This window comes from Mus musculus, chromosome 3 (assembly GCF_000001635.26).
Source record: "Mus musculus strain C57BL/6J chromosome 3, GRCm38.p6 C57BL/6J".
NCBI classification, from domain to species: Eukaryota; Metazoa; Chordata; class Mammalia; order Rodentia; family Muridae; genus Mus; species Mus musculus.
Genome location: NC_000069.6, coordinates 137,882,465 through 137,906,452, shown reverse-complemented (window position 1 = coordinate 137,906,452; position 23,988 = coordinate 137,882,465). Strand labels below are relative to the sequence as shown.

Genomic DNA, 23,988 nt, shown 5'->3' with positions numbered 1-23,988 from the left:
ACTCAGTCCTCAATAGACATGTTAACATGTTAGATTGCGCCCAGGATCTCCAGACACTAAGACAGAAGGATGTCGAAGTCTCTTATCTGTGTTTGCATATAACCTATACCTTGCCTAAGGTGGTGGTGTCATGCAGCTGGTTGTTACAGTGTAAGGAGCAGATTGCAGTGACAGCAGGAACATCAGCATGCAGGCTTTTTCTGTAGAGTTTGATTAACAGCTGATTGAAAACATGGATGAGTGAGGCCTCAGACATGGGGCTGACTACTTATTCATGTACTGAATCCCAATTACAAACCAAGTCATTTCGGAGCACTCAGGTTAGGAAATTCACAATAGTAATTCCAAAGACTCTAACGATTTTCTAAGATGTTAAAAACATGTGACGGACTTACTCTGCTGTCTTTCTTTCCAGCAGTTATTTCGAATATTAGTCACGTAATCCTCTTCCACACTCTTTTCTACTTTTTGTAATAGTGTTCCTTTATATTCGCTTTTAAAGTCCTTACTGACGTAATAAACAACACCCAAGTTTTCTGTCTGCATTTTAATAGTTTGTCCTGATCCACTGCAAAAGAGATGGATGATTATTCTTTTAATTACGACTATATCCTACTATGCAACTCAAGAAGCAAAAATAAAAGTAATTTCAAGTTAACATCAGTATTAGTTAACACCAGCATTAGCTAACATTAGTATTAGTTAATATCAGTATTACATTCTCAGAAACTGCCTTAAACCAGTTTTTATAGAGCACACAATTTTTTTTTTAGTTTAGCTTCCTTTATCTCCTGTTCACTTAAATTGTCTCCCACTTAATGACATTTGTATAAGACCAATTCTTCTTTCCTCTGCCTTCTTGTCTTTCATGTCAGTGTATTAAGTACTATATTAAATTCAAATTCAAACATGGCTCTTCTGTCCTTACCCACACTGGGACAGATGTGTACACCACCGAGAAGAATGTTAGAAATATATCACTAATGTTAACTTACTTTTTCTACATTTATTTTTATTTTTATTTTTTTAATCAGTCTTTCATGTGATTTGATTTTCTCCCTTCAACCATAATAATATGATATCCAAATTTTGTCTTAACTGGTGGGTCTGTAAACACAGGCTTATCCATCCCACTTACAGTAAAGGCAAACACTGCTTCTTGAAATGGCCCCACCATGGATCCTCTGGTCATCCAACCCAAGTCACCCCCTTGTCTGACTTTATCTTCACTATATTGTGTGGCCACTTCACTGCATCTCATCCCAGACTTTAACTTTTGCATGGCTTCCATGACTTTCCCATGTTTTTCACACAGAATGTGTCTGAGCTTTACTGCGTTGCCACCACCTTTAGGACCCTGAGACTTCTTGTCAGCACTGTCACTCCCAGGGGCTGCACCTCCTTCCCCTCCTTCTCCAGAACCACTTTTCCCTTTCGGTGGCATCTCTTAAGCTGGCGGTTGAACTCTCTAACTACTTTTTAAATTAGAGATTTTCCTGGAAAAGAGTAGGCACTTAAGAGCATCACAGGACCCCCTCAAAGGAAAGAAAAAGAATCAGCAACAATGAAACGCTGTCAAATCTTGCTTAGCTACTTACGATCTGGGGTATAAGGAGTACGGAGGGTTCGAGACCATCAGCTGGCTTAACAAGGACACAAGGATCAGCACAATGATGGGCATGAGCTGAATGAAGACAGAGAAGCCTCCCTGTGAAGAGACCAGAGGGCAGCAGATGGTATCAGTCTGTCACAGTCCAGTGCCCGCCACATACTCACAGGTACTGAGGATCCCCACGGCCATTGAGGGCAGAGCTTTCTAACCTGCTGGATAAACCCAACCTCCTGCTACGATCCCTAAAGTACAAGCTCCCCAGGGCTTGAAAAGGATGATACCACCTGACCCCGTTTTTAGAGATAAGGAAGCCCCCTCCTGTCACACACACACACACACACACACACACACACACACACACACACACAGACGACTGGGTGTGTGACGGGACTGGACACATGGTGGAGCAGCCTCAGGTCCCCTCATGTCTAGTCCAGTGTCCTTTCTATCCAGCTTTCTACACAGGGAACTTAATCTGCACAAGCAATCGCATATAGCAGCTGCCTTAGAACCAAGCAAAGGCTAACTAACACACTTTAAGTGAGGTTTTTTCAGTATCGTTTCTAAATCTTTTATGATCAATAAAAAGAAGCCACCTTCAGAACGTGCAAATACAGATCTACCTTTGTCAGAATTACGCAGTAGCAAACCAGAAGGACGGCAACGCTGTCGTTACCCCTACGGTGACCTCCACTCCTGTGCCTACATTATTCTCACAGGATTTCTGAGTCTCTTTTGAACACTTGCTAAGAGAAGAGTCATTTCTTTTCCTAAAACAACTTGCCCTATTTTTAGTCAATTCTAATTGCTTTCCTGAACTGGAATTTGTCATTTTGAGATTTATAATCACATTATAAACGTACATCCGCTCTTTCTTCTTCTCTTTCATGCCCACTGTGTCGGTGCTGATGTTGATGGCTGTAAGCAGCCCGGCCATTTGAAAATGAATGTACACTACCTGGGAAATTAAACACAAGGTGAAGTTAGGAAGCAACTGTGAATGGGGGAAAAAAATGACTGTTTCTCTGCTTTTCTTGTTGTGATTCAAAGCACACGCCACCATGTCCACCCTTCTTGGGAGTTACTAAAATAATGGATATTTGTTTTGAACCCTGAATGTTTACTGTGTGATCTTCTTGCCTCCACCTTCCAAAATAGTTGTGGGCTACCAGACCCAGCTTTCTAAATTCCTTTGTGAAAATGTGGGAAAGAATTCCTCAATAACGCCACACACAGGAGACCATCATTGTTGGTGATTGTTTCCACAAACCTTTGGTCTTTATTCTGAAAATTATGATTACTGTACTTAAATGAATCAAACCCATCTAGAAATCCAAAGACAACATTATAATTAATGTTTTTAAAATGCTAATGTACTAAAGTGGATCACAGATGGACATTCAAGCTCTTTTCAAATGGGGTGAAAAACCAGAAATGGCTATTGTTGACAAAATATGTTGTAAGAAACCGAGAACTGATAATTAACTATGAAGAAGAAAAGTGTTGCTTCAAAGATTTCTGGTTGTTCCCAACATATTTTCAGTCAAAATTGCTAGTTTAGTAACTTCTCTTAGAGGTAATGTGTCTCAATTTGTTAAACCACAGGTTACGGTTTGGATCATTCATTTGTATTTTTACAACTCCAGGATGGTTTGTAAAATGTCCTATCAATGACAAACAACCCTTTCTCAGTGATGTTAAAGGAGCCATCCGGTCAAATTCTCAGTTTGAATGAGCATCTTAAGTCAATGCCGTGAACAGTTTAGAGCTTAAAGACATTATTCTTAAATTCATTTCCACAGAAACAGTACACAGGGAGTAAACACGAGAGTTTATGCTACTTACGCTATCGCTGTAAGATCTACTTACTTAGTGGGAAACTACACTCCCTGACGGTCTCGTTCAAGTGCTTATTCCTACTACAACACAATAAAAAAAGATATCTAAAAGGCTCACGTGTCAATCAGACTGTCTACTATTCCAATGAAGATACTGATGAGGACATTTCCATACACTGGCATTAGCAGTCTATAATGGCGTTTGAGGATCCAGGGAGCTAACGTCAATCACCCTCCCAGGTACCAGATTCTTCCTCCAATGGTAATGATTATGATAACACTGCTTCCAGATTTCCATTGTCTTCAGTCTTTAATAAAACAAGGTATCTGAACTCATCAACTCCTTTTTCATTAAAGTACTCTCTAGGAAAGAGGCAGGCTTAGTAACAGTGACAGCCCCCAACATTCTCCCTCCTTTGATAGAAAGCCAGCCCTGCAGAAAATGCAGGGAGATCTGCATGCTCAAGCCTGTAACTGAGGCAGGAGAGTTGCTGTAAGTTAGAGAATAAGCCTGGGTTACACGTGAATCCCACGCTAGAGTGAAACTCTGTCTCAAAACAAAACAGCCCAGATGAGAACTCTGGAAATCTTTCTGAAGTCTCTCGTTGAAGAAATAAAGTTAGCGAGTACCTGAAGGAAATCCACCGCCAAAGAAGATATTGAACAGGTCTTCGGGAGTTATGTCGGCCTCACAGCCCCGGTGGAAATTGAACCTGCCGTTGTTCTGGTGGTTACAGGCTTGCTCTTCACTGCCTGTGAGGTCATACTGTTTTCGTTTCTCTGGATTGCTTAGGACGGCGTAAGCGTTTCCAATCTCTAAGGAAGCAACAAATAACAAGGCTGGAAAGAAAGTCTTTAGTCTGTAGAAAACTTGCCAGCTTGCAGCAGCACCAACTTAAACACTGTTTGAAACTAATTGAAAAAATTCATAAAACAGTAAAGAAAAAAAAAACCAGTAACAGTTTCTTTTAAGTATTCTATGTACATCCTGCAACATCACACGCAATCATTAACCATAGAGAAAGCCGGGCGTGGTGGCACACACCTGGAATTCCAGCACTCAGAGGTTGAGGCGGGAATGAGCCTGGGTCCCATTGTGAGTTCCAGGACAGCCTGCTGAACCACAGAAAGAGACCCTGTCTTTAAAATAAGGATGAAAAGAAAAAAGGACAAAAAAAAAAAAAAGGTTCAAATCCACCCTAACCACCTTGGTCTCCACCATGTGTGGAGAACTTACCATTTCCGTACTTCACTCATTAGTACTTTGGACTTCACATAAGGATCCCAAGACTCACTTGCTAAGTAAGTTGTTTGCGGCCAGGTACTGAGCACGATATGGATATATATACCACTCCAAGACATCTCCACTTCATCTCCCTTTCTTTTCGGATACTATATTACCTCCCATTTCATTTCTCAACAGTGCATTTTCCTTAAGTCAGAAAGCCCCAGGGGAGAGTAGGGACCGTCCATGCCTCCCCGGCAGTGCTCAAGGGTCCGGCATCAAGCCTTACATGTTGTTGCTGTTGTGTTTTGCTTTTGTAGTGGGGTCTCTGTACATAGCCCAGGCTAGCCTTGAACTATTAGCTCATTGCGTGCACGTGCACAATCAAGAATGATTACAGCTCCTTGTTATCTAGAGGATTAAGTACAAATTTTATTTTGGTGTTCAAAACATTGCAAAGCACATTTCTATCTCACTGTCATTTACTGTATATAAAAGACCTTTCAATTAATTTTGCTTTAAATATTTTACTTTGTGGTAATTATAGATTCAAGTACATTTTAAAGTATCCTCTGTACTTTTTATCTAATTTCCCCTAGTAATAATATCTTATCCATCATAGCAAAAATCATAAATGGAGAACTACCATTGACAGTCAGTCAATAGAGCATAGAACGTTCTGTAGCCTCTTGAGTACTCCAGTTCTTCACTTTGTGTGTGCACGATGTGTGTTGTGGGCACACAGGCTGTGGCTACAACCTGGTCCACTTGGTTCTTTCTTGCCACCTTTCTGTGGGTTCTGGGAATGAAAGCGGGTTACTGTGTTTGCACGACAAGCTCCTTTATGCTAACTGAACCATCTCACTGGCCCTAAGGGGTCCTCTTTTACAACCCCATTCAACTCCTACCATAGCTCTCTTCAATCCCTGGCGATCACTAAGCTACTGGCCACTTCTCAAATGGTACCATGTCTAGGGTGCTGAAAGCCCAGAGTGGGCAAGGTGCATGTCTATAATCTCAGAACACAAGAAGCTGAGGCAGGACCCTGAGTTCAAAGTCAGCCTAGGTTACATGATGAGACTCTGTCACACAAGTAAAAATAACAAAGCAACATTGTATAAATAGTACAATATAAAAATAGGGTTATTTCATGTAAGAGAAACTCCTGGCTGTTTTCCATGAGCACAGTACGCAGACTGACCAGGCTAGTTTCCTGTCAGAAGTGTGCTCAGTTTTATTACTACATAGTATTCCACACATGGATACCGCACTGCTGGTTTAACTGCTCGTTCCCTGAATGGCAGCTGGGCTCTTTCTAGTTTAGGGCTACCACAATGAAGCTCTATCGATGCCCTTCCCGCAGGTTTCTGTATACATGCAAATGTTCCTTTCTCTGGGACAGGCGCCAGGGGTGCATTGCTCAATTGTATGGCAGCTCAGAAGTCGTTTTTTGATCAACTTCCAAAACTGTTCTGCAAAATGACTCTCATTTTACTTCTCCTCAACAATACATGAATAATCCATTTTCTGCGCCCAGAGCGGCTTGGACAGGAGCCATTGCTACGTTCTAGGTTAGCCATTATGATAGGTGCACAGCACGCTGATATCTGCATTTCCCTAATGGCCAACGATGCTGAAATCCGTTCAAGGACTTTTTTGTCACGTGCAATCATCTTCAGTCAAATGTCATCCTTTTGTGTGTGTTTGGTGTTGTGCAGCTCACGTGTGCATGTTTGTGTGTGTGTGTGTGTGTGTGTGTGTGTGTGTGTGCATGCAGCTGTGTGTGTATGTGTGTAAAGTCCAGAGGATAAGCTTGGCATTGTATCTTGTAACCTATGGAATGCCATTACTAGTTTCTACAGATCCCTTGGAATGCCTGCCTGTGTGTGTGTGTGTGTGTGTGTGTGTGTGTGTGTTAACAGACAGCCACATCTGTTGCAAACCTGGCAGTCACTAACCATCCCCCTCTGCCCTGATACCTCCTCACCTTAACAGTGACAAGACCACGGAGGACTAAGCTGAGCATGAGGGACCTCCATCCGCTTTCTCGCCTTAAGATTTTATGTTTTTAATGTTGTTAATTACTGTGTGTGTCTTTAATTTCCAGAAGGTTGACTGAGATGTCTCTCGTTATAGATTTCTTTTGATTTAAGTGCTTGGGGCTCATCCAATGTCTCATATCTAAAAGCCTACTTGCCTCTTTTCTTTCTTTCTTTCTTTCTTTCTTTCTTTCTTTCTTTCTTTCTTCCTTCCTTCCTTCCTTCCTTCCTTCCTTCCTTTCTTTCTTCCTTTCTTTCTTCCTTCCTTTCTTTTCTTTCCTCTCTCTCTCTCTCTCTCTTTCTTTCTTCCTCAAGTTTGAGAAGCCTCAAACTCTAATGATTTCCATCTCTGTCTTCCTTCCCACTCTCAGAGCGCAGCTGACCTGTGTATGAGATCTGTCACAGCTTCATGTTCTATGAAGCTGTTCTAAGGAGCTGCTGCTTCTGCTCTGTGTGACTCTCTGGCCGTTTGAATGGGAAGCGCAATGATTCTAGTTCATCGGGTCCTCGCCCCGTCTGCCCTTTCTCCCGTTCATGCATTAGCAGGGATCTCAGATCGTTGCTTGTGATGATGAATTTCCACTCTGGTCTTTACACCTTTGCTCAGACTCTGTATTTCTTTGGCCATCTTATTTGCTTTTGGCACACACACTTTTGTTCTTCAGGACACCTATATCATAGTAACATCTTTGCTACACAACTCTGCCTTTTCTGTCTTCTCCATGTGGGTGTCTAACAGACTGCATTTTAACCATGTAGGGCCCTGGTTCTTGGAATGATAAGAGATTTTCTATTGCAGTTTGCTTATTTAGCCTCTTGGGAGGCTCTGCATCTTAAATGCTATGCTTTAACGTCTTTCTCTCCTACCATTCCAGTGCAGTAGGGACACACACTGTCTCACAACTTCCTTGCAACATCCGGGTTCCTTCCCTCTAAGACTTTGACACCATCAAGTGAGGTGGGAGTGTGGAGCTCCCCAGCAGTGCTGGAAAGAGATGGGGTCTCCAGACTCATGTTAGGACTACAGTTGTCTCCTGGCTAGGGGAAGGGGCGCCTCAATGCTGCAGTCTGTGTGTTTTTGTGACACCAGGAGGCTACAGCCTGTTACTTTGGGATGGTGGTAAGGTGCTAAGGTCCCTTTGCCACCTCCCATTGCCTGGGCCTCTAAATCTAAACCGCCAACAGGATTAAATGAAAGCTGTCTAGGCAAGTGGTAAAGCGCCGCCAGCATCTGAGATGGGTTTCCACAATTCCATGAGTGCTCTGGCTGAATACATGGGTTTCTCTGATGGACTCGAGGATTATTGGTAGGTGGTGAAAGGTAGGGGTGAGGTGTAACCGGAGGAAGGAGGTCACAGGAGCCATGTCCTTGGCGCTGTATCTTACCCTGGCTTCCTTCTGTATCTCTCTCCAGTGCTTCCTATCTACCATCCTGTGAACAGCCTTGCCTGCATGGATGCCCTTTCTCTCAGGACAGACCGACACTTACACTTCTCAAACTATACACCAAAATAAACCCTGCCCCCCCTTCAGTTATATGTGCCAAGTAGTTGGTCAAGCTGGAGTGACGGTAACTAATGCGCCTGGGGACGAGAATGGCTGTTCATCTCCAGGTAAGCAGAACTCCTGATCCTCCTGCCTCTGTCACCCAAGTGCTGACGTTACAGGTGTGTCCCACCATCCGTGCTCACAAGAATTTAAACAAACATTAAACAGAAAAAGAAAAAGAAAAAAACTCCACAGGAATGAAAAAGCTACAAAACACTTGGCAGACACTGGGCTTTGCTACAGTGCCAATGTTTTGGGTGAAGCATGTCTTTCTTTGAAGATGAGGGAATCTCAGATCCCCTCACTTCGATAAGAAAAAGCCCAAAGGAGGAAGTAACATCTTTGTTCTGCAAGTCATGCCCTTGGGTCTACACTGCTAATATTAAACTACAAACCTAGCCCAAGCTTTGGCGCAAGATTATTTATGAAACACACGGGTACCCTGTGCCCTCTGCTAGGATGTCCCTGTGTATGCTGACAACAGAACAGTGCACTGAAACAATCTCCAACCTTTGAAGATAATGTGTCCTAGTTTGGTGGCTTGCTTTTGTGTTGTTTCTTGCTTGTTTGATGGTGATAGTGGGTAATGAACTAACGTCTTTGTGAATGAGAGGCAAGGACCGATGAGCTACAGTCAACACCGAGATAATGGTATTTATGTCCGAGAGGAGAGAGAGAATGCGTGTCACCGGAATGGTGTGGGAAACACATTTAGGTATGTTATAAAAATCATTCTGGCCGGACAGTGGTGGCACGCGCCTTTAATCCCAGCACTTGGGAGGCAGAATCAGGCAGATTTCTGAGTTCGAGGCCAGCCTGGTCTACAGAGTGAGTTCCAGGACAGCCAGGGCTACACAGAGAAACCCTGTCTGGAAAAAACAAAAACAAACAAAAAATCATTCTGCATAATAAATATTTCTTTGCTTTAGTAAACTTAACAAGTTTCCTGGGAAAGACAACCCAGCCAGGTTTTGTTTACTGTCCTAGGTAACACTTGTTTCCCTTAGAGAAACACAAACATAGCATTTAACTTGAGTCTTTAGTCTATGGTTACTTCTCTATTCTTGAAGAAAATAAAGTAGAATAGAAAAATAAACTGCAAATGACTTCCCCTTTCTATAAAATAACATTTCAGTGTGGTCAAACTCTTATCTATCCTATTTTCCATATAAAGTGGGGACCAAAGTGGGGGCCGGCGAGATGGCTCAGCAGCCAAAGGCACCTGCCACAAACTGATGATGACCTGAGTTCCAGCTCCAGGACCCGCTTGGTAGAAGGAGAGAATGTGCTGCAAACTGTCCTCTGATCTCCACAAATCTGTGTGGACACACTTCAGCACGTGTGTAGGCATGTATGTACAAAGACACGCATGTGGATGGATAGATAGATAGATAGATAGATATTAAAAAAAGAAGAAGAAGAAAAAACATCAAAACATTGTCTCTGATTAGGGAAAAACAGCTTGGTGTCTCCAAGCAGAAGACTGGCTAAGAATACGTCAGACACTCAAGGAAGCACACGACAAATGAAGCCTGCCTCTTTGTGTGACCACACTGGCTGCAGGATGCCTAACTACATTTGCTCACTGAAAAGCTGTGGGTTACAGGCTGGGGTTTCTGTTCGGTTTCTAGTGGGTGAAAACTGGCTCCTGAGCCAGCTCCTAATTCTGATCTCCCTTGGGACTAATTAAAGTGGCATTCTGATTTATAGCTCACCGCCTGCACACTGACTGTGTGAGCCTCTCCACTAGAGACTACAATCTCCCAGTCTGCTGATCAGTAAGGAGTATTTCTCCCTTACAAAGCAGAACATTACACCATAATGATGACACCCAGCCTTCACACCATCATTGTGAGACCCCACTGACCGGCTGGCTGGCTGGTATGAGACATCTGCGCTGCTTGCTGCTTCGTAAGAGCAACAGCAATGCTGCAGCACAGACACCTGTAGTCTTAGTTTTTCCATAAGAGCAACAATGCTCACCTGACCGTGATGCAGTGGGAGAAATTAGCTTAACATTCTTTGAAGCTTTTGGATTTTTTTCTGTTTCGTGGCACTAGAGACCGAACCCTAGACTTGTACACACTAGGCACATACTCTGCCAGCAGCTACAGTACAAACAGGTTCAGCCAGCCTCACACTCTTTTTTTGTTTTTTTTTAAAGTTACTTTTATTTTATGTGTATAAGTATTTTGTCTGCATGTATCTGTGCACCTTGTGCATGGCTGGTGCCCAGAGAAGTCAGAAGACGGCATCAGATACTATAGGACTGATGTTATAGCCGCTTATAAGCCATCATGTGGGTTCTGGGACTTGAACCTGGATCTTCTGGAAGAACAGCCAGTGCTTTTAACTGCTAAGCCATTTCTCCACGCCCTGATTGTTTATTAGTTTTGAGACAGAGTCTCATGTAACTTTGACTAGCCTTGAACTTACTACGTAGCCAAGGAGACTTAGAACCCATGATTCCCTGCTTCTCCCTCCCAAGTGCTGGGATTGCAGGCGGGCAGAACCACACCTGGGAGCCATGCCTAACATTCTTAACATTAGGAAGCATTATTACTATGAACCTTTTGTTTTGTTTCTTGTTTTTCAAGGGTTTTTCTGTGTAGCCCTGCCTGTCCTGAAATTTCTCAAACTAGGAGAGCTACCTGCCTCTGCTTCATGAGTGCTGAGATAAAAGATGTATGCCACCACCAGATGTATGCCAGGCGGCCTACTACTATTTACTTGTATGTATAGGAAGAGTTTGCCTGGATGCTTGCAGCACATGGGTGCAGTGCCTGTGGAGGCCATTAGAGGGCGATAGGTCCCCTAGAGCTGCAGTTAAAGAAAGTAATCCAACCTGGGTCCTCTGGAAGAACATTGTGTGCTCTTCCCTCAGTGCCATCCCTCCAGTCCAGGGAGAATTACTATTGCCAACGTTATCTGGATCACCCATCACCAAGACCTGTTATAATTTTATTAAATCTGTCCTGATCATTATACACACATAGATAATGCATTCCGTGTGCTGACACTTTCCAGTCTCTCTTATGCCCCTCCTGTAGACATCCTATACTGTGTCTTTCTTGTGCGTGACCGACTGAGTTTAACCAGGGCCTCCTACGTCATCACGGAGCAGGAGCCAACCATCAGAGTCTGGCAGGCTCATGAGACAATGGGAAAAGGTTTAAGTTAAACTCATGTAGAACTGTGAAAATATGGTTTTTCCATAATTTCTTTTTTGAACTATTTATTTCATTTGTGTGTGTGTGTGTGTGTGTGTAACCTGTAGGAATCAGTTGTCTCCTTCCACCACATGAGTCCTGAGCCTCACACTCAGGTTGCCAGGATTGGTGGCAAGTGCCTTCACCTGCTGAGCCACGAAGGTTCCCTACCCTCTCTCTGTGCCGCTGTTAACTTATCTTTTTCCAGAAGAACAACTTTGGCAGAGCTTTCACTGGAATATATTATTAATTCCCAGATGTATTTTCCTTGGCAACTTCCTTCAACAAATAAAACTGTTCTGTAAACAATATCCTCCCTCCCCTCCCTGCCTCTCCCTCTCTTTGACTATGATGGGAAAACAAAAAAGAGTTTTACAGCACATAACTCTGCTGGCCTGGAACTTGCTATGTAGACCAGGCTGGCCTCAAACTTGTGATCCTCCTGGCACTGCCTCTTGGAAGCTGGGATTATAGACATGTTCCCCAATGGCTGGATTATAAACAACTTGAACGGTATTTTTATGAAAAACTAATGGAGTCTTTTTTGGGGGGTGGGGGTGGGGTTCAAGACAGGGTTTCTCTGTATAGCCCTGGCTGTCCTGGAACTCACTCTGTAGACCAGGCTAGGCTCAAACTCAGAATAAGTGGGATTAAAGGCTTGCAGCCACCACTGCCAGGCAAGTCTTCTTTCTTGAAACATTTTAACATAATCCCTCCTTTGTTCTATTCCCGGACCCCAGCAAGTTACAGAAAACACCAAACCCTGGCTCTAAGGATATCAAATTCACAAGAATCAACAATCACTAAGTTAAAAGTTTCACTATGGACAACACATTAATTGTTACAATGAAACTGTAACAAACCATGAAACTATTGCTATTGTTCTTTTACTTAATAATACGCTCAAGGCATGGGGAGTCCTGACACCAGCCACTCTGTCTGCCAGGGAGACGCTACCCTGGCTTCCCTGGAAAGGTGAAGTAAAAGGAAGCCTCTGCCAACCAGGGGAGGCAAGAGACAGTTGTATAACTTTCATTACAACATATAAAATAGGAAATTATCAAACCCGTTACCTAATTTTCACCCCTATTTTGCATAATAGTTACTAAATTCACCAAAGCTGTAGAGAAGATTAGGAAGTAAAGTAGATAACACAGACGAGAGATAAGAAATCAAGTTTGAAGAAGCAAAAGTAAACGCATTACTAAAAATCGATATAAAGGATGCAGAATTGTGCTTTGCCTTGCTGTGCACACTTGTGATGGCAGCGCTCAGAGGCAGGAAAACTGCCAAGTTCACTCAGCCAGCCTGAGTTGCACAGCAAGACCTGAGCTCATAAATTCCAGGACTAGAGATGCAGCTCAGCGCCAGAAGCTTGTCTAACACACGCATGGCCCTGGGTTTGACCTCTGGCATCATAAAACCTGACCAGCATCATAGAAATATTAAGAGCACTACCTACCAGCATTCCTGGAATGGCCTGTCTAGGAAATCTCCACTCTAGGCCACGTCCAAGAAAACCTCAGTAAAACTGTTACTTTCGGTTGACTTGGGTCATATCTCAAACACTGGAAGGTAATACAAACTGTCAACCTACCTCCTCACACCAAACCAGAAGACACACACAGTACCTGGATATTACTTCGGACTTCGATTACCAGCCTGCAGACTTTCGCAGCCATACTGCATCTGCTCCACTGGGTAATGGAAGCTAGTCTTAAAGATTCAAAGGATTAGCCCAAAGTGGTGGCGCATGCCTTTAATCCCAGCACTCGGGAGGCAGAGGCAGGCAGATTTCTGAGTTCAAGGCCAGCCTGGTCTACAAAGTGAGTTCCAGGACAGCCAGGGCTATTCAGAGAAACCCTGTCTTGAAAAACAAAACAACAAAAAAAAAAGATTCAAAGGATTTTTAGACTGGTCTTAAGCTTCTTTCTAAATGCACCGGAAGGAAAAACAGATTTCATATTCTGAAACACTGTAATGGGCCATCTAGAAAAGACTGTCATGAAGTGTCATAAGTTACTTTACTTTTGAAAGCATCCGTGGCTCCAGGGGCGTGGTTTTTGTCTGGATGAAACTTCAAAGCAAGCTTCCTATAAGCTTTTTTCAAATCTTCATCACCAGCATCTTTTGTAACTCCGAGGACTTCGTAGTAATTTTTACATTTGTTTATGCTGTGAACAAAAATGATAGGATATAAATTTTAAGCAGGAACATGGTATCACCCTGTTAGAGTGGTATAAGGAGCATGACGTCACTCTCTGTTAGAATAGTATAAGGGGCATGACGTCACTCTCTATTAGAATGGTATAAGGGGCATGACATCACTCTCTATTAGAATGGTATAAGGAGCATGACATCACCCTGTTAGAACAGTAGGTATAAGGAATATTTGTGGGTGTGATGCAGGCTGTTTGCTCCATTCTCACTCCTCCACCCGTGAGAATGTCCACAGCATAGTGTATCAGCCACAGAGGTAAACCCATGAATACAGATGAAGGGCAGTGACTCACTGCAACTGAGGCGGGAGAAAGGCCTGAAAAGTGTGTCACTACTGAGGAGTAAACACTGGGAGAACTTATTAGTGCACAGTGCAGATGGAGATGAGCATGAGAGCAGAGCCAGTCGCTGCATAGGGACTGCACATGGTCCGCACAGCGGAGCTGCACAGAGGGCCACACAGGAACTACCCAGGGGCTGCAGAGGGGCCACACAGGGACTACCCAGAGGCTGCCCAGGAAGCCACACAGGAGCTGAAGAGGAGCTCCACAGTGGCCTAAGGTCTGAAGCCCAACCAAGGAAGCTATCTCCACACCACTGCTACTGAAAATGTAACCAAGTGATTCCAAAAAGGATGGCAGGTCCTGTGTTAATAAAACATTTGAAAGCAACAATGGGGATTCAAAATTATCTGTTGTATATGATTTCCATCAATCCATTCCTAGAGGTCAGTTAATAGAGTTTGTGTTTCAGAACATCGGCCCACTGGCTTGGAGTGCTGGAAACAGTTCAGGAATAGACAAGAGATACTGACGGGCTAGCGAGCAGTGAGGATTCTGTTGATGACCTCCTACAACCAAACAACCTGGCATCCCAAAGCTAAGGGGGGTAAGCGCTACAGAGCTCATGGCAGACAGCACACACAGCCTGCAGGGGTGAGGTTCTGTGCTCATCTGCACCAGCAGGGAAGGAAAAGGCCCCCTTTCCTTTGTAGCTTTAGTTATATTCCATGGTCTGCGTCTTGAAATCGTAACTGATAAGCTAACTTGAAGAGCTGATCCCTGGGAGCTAGGAGACACTAAGAAACTATGAGAGAGGAGGGGAAGGAGGGGAGGGGAGGGGAGGGAAGAGGAGGGGGGGAGGAGTGAAGAGGAGGGGATGCAGGGGAGGGGAAGGGAGGGGAAGGAGAGAGGAGGGGGGAGCAGAGAAACAGGAGAGGAAAAACCCTCTCACAGACCAATTCAAGAAAGAGCCTAGGAAGGTTTTTTTTCTTTCACTACTGAATGTATTTCCCACTACAGTGCTTGGCCCACAACAGGATCTCAGAAGACACTTCTGGAGTGAAGGCCCCTTACGTGCACGGAGAGGACACAAGAGAAGGCTAAGATGCCAGAAATGACAATTTTCTTGGAGATGCCAATACTATGGGCTGATCACCAAGGACTGCAGCAGCTGGGGCCCAGAGCTGGCCTGAGCCTGTGGGACTCCCTCCATGTTCTGTGCCAAGATCCCTAAGCTCTTTGGAGCACACGAGGTGTGAGTCCCCAAAGTCTGACACTCCACACTGCTGGGTAGACTTTGGTTTTGCTTTGATCTGATTTTGACTGTGTCCTAATTCTTTCCTCTTAGAGGAAGAAAAGTACTGAACTTTTTTTTTTTTTTTTAAACCAACCAACAAACAAAAATAACCAAAAAAACCCAAGAAGAAGAAAAAACAAAACAAAAAAACAAAACAAAAAAAAACAGGAACCCACAGTTGGCAGAATTTAAACTTTTATGGAGAGTTTGGAGTTTAGAGAGACTCTGGATATTTTATTTTATTTTTGAGATAGAGTCTATGTAGTCCTGGCTATCCTGGAACTCTCTATATAGACTAGGCTGGCAGAGCTCTTCTTGTCTCTGACTCCAGAGTGCTAGAATTAAAGGCATTCACCACTGTGCCTGACTGACTGGATATTTTAAAGAGACTGAATTTTTAAAAATTATTTATTTTATGTATATGAGTACACTGTAGCTGTCTTTAGACACACAGAAGAGGGCATTGGCTCCCATTACACATGGTTATGAGCACCATGTGGTTGTTGGGAGTTGTACTCAGGACCTCTGGAAGAGTAGTCAGTGCCCTTAACTGCTGAGCCATCTCTCCAGCTTGGAACTCAACCTTTTTTAAAGATTGTAAGACTTTAAAAGTTTGGAATAGATTTTATATTGTGATATTGATATTAATAACATCTTGAGAACAATAGGAAAAGTTATGATCTAACAGTAATTATTTGTACATTTAGTTGACCAAACAGTCAATTGTGCTGACTAGTTTTATGTCAACTTGACATAAGTTAGAGTCATTTTAGAAGAGGGAACCTCAAGTGAGAAAATCCCTACAAGATTGATCTGTGGGCAAGCCTGTGGTACATTTTTCTGATTGATGATCAATGGAGAGGACTAAGCTCACTGGGTGTGGTGCCACCCCTTGGGCTGGGTGCCCTAGGAGCTATAAGAAAGCAGGCTAAGCAAGCCATGAGGAGCAAGCCAGTAAGAAGCATGCCTCGGTGGCCTGGGCCTCCTTCCTCCAGGTTCCTGCTCTGACTTCTCTGCATGATGATGGACTACAGACTGCAAAGTGAAACAAACCGTCTCCTCCACAGGCTGCTTTTTGTCATGGTCTTTATCACAGCAACAGAAACCCTGAGGCAACAGTCTAAATAGTCTCCTAATCTCTGGAGACTTTTTCTCAGATAAATTAGAAATTGAGGGAAGGTGTGGTGGTGGGAGGTGGCCCTGCAGAGCATCTGAGTGCCAGGTGCAGTCCAGGAGCCTCTGTGTGGGATACAGCTTAGCTGCAGATTGTCACTGTAGTTTACTTTCTGCTGTTGGGACCAAAAGGAACTTGGAGAGGAAACCGTTCATATCAGCTTGCCCGTGAATCTGTTACCGAGGGAAAACTGGACAGGAACTCAAGCATACGCACACCATGGAGGAACCCTGCTCACTCACCCCGGCTCACGCGTGATCAGCCAACTTTCACAATACAACCTAAGGCCACCTGCCCAGGGGCGGCACTGCCTGCTGAGGGCCAGTGTGCTAGTTACAGTTACTATTGCTGAGAAGAACACCATGACCCTAAGCAAGTTGGGGAGGGAAGGGTTGATTCCACTCACAGATCCATCCAGCAGTTCATCATCAAAAGCAGAGAAGGCAGAAATTTAAACAGAGCAGGAACCTGGAGGCAGAAGCTAATTTGGAGGCCGTGGAGGGTACTGTTTCCTGGCTTGCTCCCCATGGCCTGCTCATCCTGCTTTCTTATAAAACCCAGGACACCAGCCCATGGATGGCGCCATCCAATGGTGGGCCCTCCCCCATTGATCACTAATTAAAAAAAATTTTTTTAAATGCCCTACAGACAGATCTTATGGAGGCATTTTCTCAATTGAGATCATCTCCTTTTAGATAACTGTAGCTTGTGTCAAGATGGCATAAAACTAGCCATCTCCCATATCAATGAACTCTCAAACTGGGCTCTCCCATATCAATGAACAAGGAAGACAATTCCCCCCAGATATGGCCACAGGTCAACACTATCTAGGCAAACCCTCCATTGAGATTGCCTCTTTCTACATGTTGTGTCAAGCTGGCCATACGAACTAGCCAGGACAATCAATTATCCACATCCAGTCATGTTCCACATAAATTCCTTACCTTACGTGGTGACTTGAATAGGAATGCCCCCCCCCCTCCATCTCTATATTTGAATACTTGGCCATTAGGGAATGGAGCTACTTGATAAGAGATTAGGAGGTGTGGCCTTGCTGGAGTAGGTGTGGCCTTGTTGGAGGAAGTGTGTCACTCGGGGTGGGCTTTGGGTTTTCAAATGCTTAGGTCAGGCCCACGTTTTGTTCTTGAGGCCTGCAGATCTAAATGTAGAATTCTTAGCTACCTCTCTCTCCAGCACCATGTCTGATGCATGCTACCATGCTTCCCTCCAATGAAGGCTAACCCTCTACAACTGTAAGCAAGCCCCAACTAAATGCTTTTTTAAAATAAGGACTGCAGTGGTCATGTGTCTCTTCACTGTAATTTATCTTCCTTTAATTTAAAGAACTGAAAGACCGGGCTCCCACACCTGTAATCCCACACTCTGAGAGAGGCTAGAGCAGGAGAAGGAGTTTAGGCTCAGTCTTGGCTTCCAAGCAGGACCTAGTCTAAAACAAACGAACAAACAAACAAACAAGAACAACTGAAAACAAAAGCAAAAGGACAGAAGAGACTCTGAAACTCCAGCCTTTGTAATTCAAATGAGACAGAGCTGCACAGAAAGGGGTACCAGATGTAGCTATAATTGCCTGGTAGATTCCGAGATGACCTTTTATGTTTAAATACAAGGTAGTTCTTTTACAATGATGCATTAAAAACTTCCAATAAAGCTTATTTTCCTCAATTTTTAAATGTTTTTCAACTCAATGACACAGAGCTCGGCGGCTCCACTGCCTGTTTGCTAGTTAAACAAGTTTCCTTCAATCTTCCTGTGAGTTTACACTTACGCAAGGGATGCAGGATCATTGCGTGGCTTCTCCCCACTGAACCCTGCTGTTACTGAGCAACTTGTTTGCATAATCGCCTTCTCTATCAAGACAGAGGACTTTCCTGAGGAAAATCCCCTGAGTCTAAATAAAACAAAACACCAAACGACAAGATGCAGGTTCTGACCTCTCATCTGCTACCTCACTGGGCCACATTTAAGAAGTCTACTATGAATATGTACACACTATGCAACTAGGCAACTTACATACAACGGACTGACTGAAATATTTCAAATAACTTAGGGATTTGCTTAAAAGAATGGTTCATAATTATATAAAACATTCCACAAGGGGATTTTATATATACATTTTATATTATATACAATGTATATTATGTGGAATTTAAGATATAGTAAATCAATCAATCTATAATACAGGTAATACTTCTAAAGCAGCTGGTCTATCAGGAATTGTGATCGTAAGTACGGCTGGACCCTCAACGTGCACTCACTCCATCCCATCCGTAAAGACTCTTCCTACTCTCCTCAGCTTTCAACCTCATCGACAGTGTCACCTCCAGTCTCAGGGACAGACAGAAGCTTGCTCAGGGCTCTGCTGGCCAACTCTGATGGCATAGCTGCTCCGGCTATTAGCTGTCAGTGTTTTACTCTCAGGATGTGCCATCCCCTTCTCCCACCTACTACAGGCAAGTCCTGTGGCTGGGAGAAAAACAAAAGCAAACACACACACACACACACACACACACACAGACAAATAGACACACACACACACACACACACATGCAGACAAATAGACACACACACACACACACACACACGCATGTACACATGGGCATGCACACATGCATACTCAGGCCAGTGCTGAAATAAATATATTTCTTTTATTTATTTAACTTCCTCTCCTGTGTATACTCTCACACATGTATTCTCTCTCCCACACACACAAACACACACACACACACACACACACACACACACAGGTAGAGGAGAGGATATATAGATTTAAAAAAGTAACAGCAGCCGGGCATGGTGGCCCACGCCTTTAATCCCAGCACTTGGGAGGCAGAGGAAGTCGAATTTCTGAGATCGAGGACAGCCTGGTCTACAAAGTGAGTTCCAGGACAGCCAGGGCTATACAGAGAAACCCTATCTCAAAAACAAAACAAAACAAAACAAAAAAGTAACAGCAAATCTGGAATATTATCATTGTCCAAAACTTACAACTATAGTTTTGTTTCTTGGTGACACTTCCAAGCCAATAGGTAATTCTATTCTGCAAGGTGAAAGGGGTAGTCACAAAAATCACATACAATTAAAGTTGTAATAAAAAAAAAAAATTCAGGGGGTGGGACAGCTAGAGTGATGTCTCAGTGTTTAAGAGAACTTGCTGCTCCTGCAGAGGACCCAGGTTCTGTTCCAAGCATTCTTTTCTGGTCTCCACAGGAACCAGGCATGCATGTAATATATATATATATATACTCATACATAAAACATTCACACATATAAAATAAAAGTAAATAAATCAAAAAAGAAGGAAGGGAGAATCCGTGAAGAGTGGTCTCCTAATGTAATGTGAAGCACACAGGAAATACAGCTTGGGTTGGGGCTGAGTTTTCCTATAGCGTTTCCCAAAGTCGACTTTGGCCCAGTGCAGTGCTATGGAAGTGATCAGCAGTTTCACTTAAGGCCTTGGAAGTGCTTGCTACCATCACAGCAGTCAAAGGTGCTCCTCCATGGTTTTATCCTGATTCAGGAATCTGTTTCCCTCACTATGAATTCGGACACAATGATACAACCAACCTTCAGCATTCACACAGAGAGGAAAGAGAGGAGATCCAAATATATTGATATTAGATTCAAGACACGGTGACAAGTCACTCTCCTTACTAGACAGACTCTGAGTCTCAAGGTATATGCCATACAAACCATGTTGGGGAAAACAAAGGGAAAAGACAGAAAAGGAAGACACATAGGACGAGGGACAAAGGCCACCTCTGCTGAGTTATTTGGCTCTTTTTCGCTTGTGTTAGTTCAATCCGATCTCCCTGAGAATCCTTGATGAGTCACCTACAGAACCCATCACCTGCAAACTTCAGTTGCTCAGAAGAGCACGCGTCCCATAACTTTCCACAGAAAACAAAATCTATTTTGAAGCACTTCATACCTAAGATTTTCTTTCAAGAAAACTCGTTCTTATTTTTTTTAAAAAAGTTAGTAAAGCTGTATGTCTAAAACCAAGCTCCTCGCTGCTCAGCTCCACTGACTCTGCCTCACACAGGCGTATATGGAGAAGGAGACTCCCATGATAGAGAGAAGCACTGAGCGAGACCACAAAAGGGGCACCACGGTGTCTGAGAAGACAGGTAGCCTTGCCGAAAAGAAAGGGAAGGAAGCATCTTTAATCTGAAAATCAAAAACATTGCTGCCCTTATTCTTAGCCTTCCCGCATATGAAATTCTCCTATTTTCAACTACGTATCACAACAAAGCAATCCATTCAATACTACAGTCCAAACAGTGCATAGACTCAAAGCTGAGATCATTATTTTAAAAACTCACTGTGACTTATAGCTAATTTAAATGAGTGGAAACTTCCAGAAAGTTAACTCCCTCCAGGCTGACTTCAAAATAATGAAGGACAGGGCACCCAGGTAACTCCTTCATTTCCCTCTATTAAACTGTGCTATATATAAATACATTTTTATTTTAGGCATTATAACGTCGATTGGGTCCAATCACAGTCAACGATCATGGTGCGGACACACTCGCATTCACACCTACCTGAGCACGCCCTCTACTTGGTCTTTGGTATAGACTTTCCCGCCTTCCCCAGCACCAGAAGTGCCGTCCTTTCCACAGCTGGGCTTGCTCTGGTCGCTGCTCCCAGGAGGTTTTCGGCAATGCGTGCTACTTCCAGCGGTGCTGCCGTTTTTCATAATTATTTCCAATAACGCTGTGTAAAGAGAGATAAAGGACACTTCAACCTACTCACATCAGGACACAGAGACAAAGGGCTCCGGAAAAAAGACAAAGCAGACAAGATGAGCTCTTCTGGAGAGACTAAACATGGCCTCGTCCTCCTTTATCTTTTTTATTAGGGAGGGGAGATTGTTGTTATGTTTTTCCCTTTGTTTAGGCATGACCTTACCATGCAGTTGGGGCTGACCTAGAATTACGTGGCCCAATCCGGCTTTGAACTCTCAACTCTGCTTTAGTTTCCCGGTGCCGGGATTACAAACACAAGCCACCAGTTCAGGCTTCATAATGTCTCTTTAAGTAACAGGTTGCTTGTCAGAGCTGGACAGACAGATCTTTGTGAACTACAGGAAAGCCAGAGCTACACAGTAAAACCCTCTCTTAAAACAAAACAAAACACAACAAATAAACAAACTTTGCTCATTCTTTTAGTAGTAACTGTCTACAGGGCATTGTTTCTGAGTGTTCAAAGACATGTAAAGGTAATGAATGGAAATCGCTATCATCGAAGTCTTATGACACACTTAGTGAGCCTGCAGAACACCTCCCCAAAAGATAACATTTAAAAGTAGTTCATGAGAATTATTTTTTAAAAGTACGTTTAAAAAAAAAAAACAAACAAAAAACTTCTGTTTACTTTCAACAGCAACAGGAAGACACTGGTATAGGATCTTTAAAGTAGAAAAAAAAAAAAAAAAAAAAACAAACCCAATTGTCAACGTGAGTTGAACAGTAATATTCTTTCAAATATATAACGTAAAAATATTTTTAAAAGGCTAGAGAGAGCATAGCAGTTAGAGTGAGTACTGCTCTTGCAGGGGACCAGCGGTCAGCTCCCAGTACCACATCAGGTGGCTCACAGTCACTTACACCTTAGTTCCAGAGAACCCAGCACCTTCTTCAGGTCTTTGGCGGCACCAGCACACACACATGTACATACAAACACAAACGTACATAGAAATAAGTATTTCTTTTGCACCACTTAAAGGCATGCACTAAAGAAAGAATCCTATAATGTTTATAGTTCAGACAGAATGAAATCATGTCCATATGTGCAGAGGCACAAACATACATCACGGGATGAATAAATATAAACACCAAATGGACAAAACAATAATAATATCTAGGGTTTACTTTAAAATAACTTGGAAAACAGAGGCTTAACAGCAGGCATAGAGGAACCAAGAGGTAAGGCTGGATCACACATTCCCAGTGCAATATGATTAATCGTATTGTTTTCTTTTATGTGTCTATGTATAAGGCATGAACATTTCGGTAAAAACTAAAACTAAACAGTAAATAATTAAACTTAACAAAACAACAAAACATGATGGAAATACAACATGACAGTAGTTTTAACACATCTCAATAACTGACAGAAATTATTAAGGATGGAATAATGTAAACTTCGAATTTATACAGCTTGGACTAACCAATGTTCAAGATGTTAAGTCCAACTGTTGTTTTGCTTTGTATGGTTTTTATAGACAAGGACTTAAGTAGCCCAGGCCAGCTTAGAACTCGCTCTGTAGTAAAGGCTCACTTAGGACATCCTACCTCAACCACCCAGGATTCACACCACAGATGTTTACCACCGTGCCATTTAAATTGTTGTAGGGGTTTAAGTTTTTGTTTGCAAGGCAAACACGCTATCCACTGAGACATATCTCTGGCACAAAGGAACGAAAATTGACAGTGTTGTATTTAGATCACAAAATCACTTCTTCAAAGCTCAACAAACTAGTGTCATTATGAACTATACAATACAGGAGCACCTGTGCTCACCTTTAAAGAATAAATCAATTACAAAAACATAATTTAAGGCTGGAGTGGTGGTGCACTTTAATCCCAGAACTCTGGAAGAAGAGGCAAGAGGACTTCTGTGAGTCTGAGGTCAATCTGGTTTCCACAGCAAATTCTGGTTTAGCCAGGGTTAACCAAGTGAGACTCTGATTCAAAATCAAAGAAGGAAGGAAAGAAAGGAGGGAAGGAGGAAAGGAAAACGTAACTGGAATCACAAATAGGTTGAGAAGCAGAGCACGTATCATCATGCATAGTGACAATAAGCAGAAGCAAATATCCATCACAAGATGGGCCACCCAGGCAGTAAAAATCTATTTGGAAATAAGAGGACACTAAATTTTAACATGATTATCACACAAATAACAGAGAACACATTACACCAAGCCAAGAAGCCAGGTACAAAAGACCACATACTACATGATCTCATCATGTGAAAAGCACAAGGCCTGGAAATATAGTTCACAGGCAGAGGATGGCCTAGCTGGCCTTGGATTTAATCTCTAGCACCTCTGGAGTGGGGTGGTGGCTGTGGAGGCCACGAAAACAGAGAAGGGAGAGACTGAGGAGAAAACAAAACAACAAAACAGAAAAACAGCAAGCAAATGCACGCTTTGAAAGTAGACTAGGTAACAAAAAAAAAAAAGCCGGGCGGTGGTGACGTGTTTAATCCAAGCAATTGGGAGGCAGAGGCAGGCGGATTTCTGAGTTCAAGGTTAGCCTGGTCTTTAAAGTAAGTTCCAGGACAGCCAGGGCTATACAAAGAAACTCTGTTTCAGAAAAACCAAAAAAAAAAAAAAAAAAAAAAAAAAAAAGACAGTAGACTAGGGGTGCGAGGATGTGGAGAAAGAGGTACACTCCTCCACTGCTGGTGGGATTTGCAAGCTTGTACAACCACTCTGGAAGTCAGTCTGGAAGTTCCTTAGAAAATTGGACATAATACTACCAGAAGATCCAGCAATACCTCTCCTGGGCATATACCCAG

The 23,988-nt window shown here is 43.0% G+C and overlaps 1 protein-coding gene and 1 pseudogene across 3 annotated transcripts in view; both read right to left on the bottom strand.

The window, feature by feature from the left end:
- The window catches only part of Dnajb14 (DnaJ heat shock protein family (Hsp40) member B14), a 48,889-nt gene that overhangs the window by 10,111 nt on the left and 14,790 nt on the right, over positions 1 to 23,988 (bottom strand). For 2 of the 3 annotated variants that reach the window (NM_001033155.1, XM_006502055.2), the window contains exons 2-7: positions 21,009 to 21,180; positions 13,500 to 13,645; positions 4,081 to 4,266; positions 2,476 to 2,570; positions 1,599 to 1,708; positions 396 to 568 (exon numbers count right to left, since the gene is read on the bottom strand). In NM_001033155.1, coding sequence (NP_001028327.1) covers positions 396 to 568; positions 1,599 to 1,708; positions 2,476 to 2,570; positions 4,081 to 4,266; positions 13,500 to 13,645; positions 21,009 to 21,180 — 882 coding nt within the window. The remainder of the gene's footprint in view (positions 1 to 395; positions 569 to 1,598; positions 1,709 to 2,475; positions 2,571 to 4,080; positions 4,267 to 13,499; positions 13,646 to 21,008; positions 21,181 to 23,988) is intronic. The other variant, XM_006502056.2, reaches the window with a different exon arrangement.
- LOC112841584 (protein (peptidyl-prolyl cis/trans isomerase) NIMA-interacting, 4 (parvulin) pseudogene) lies at positions 1,027 to 1,480 on the bottom strand (annotated as a pseudogene).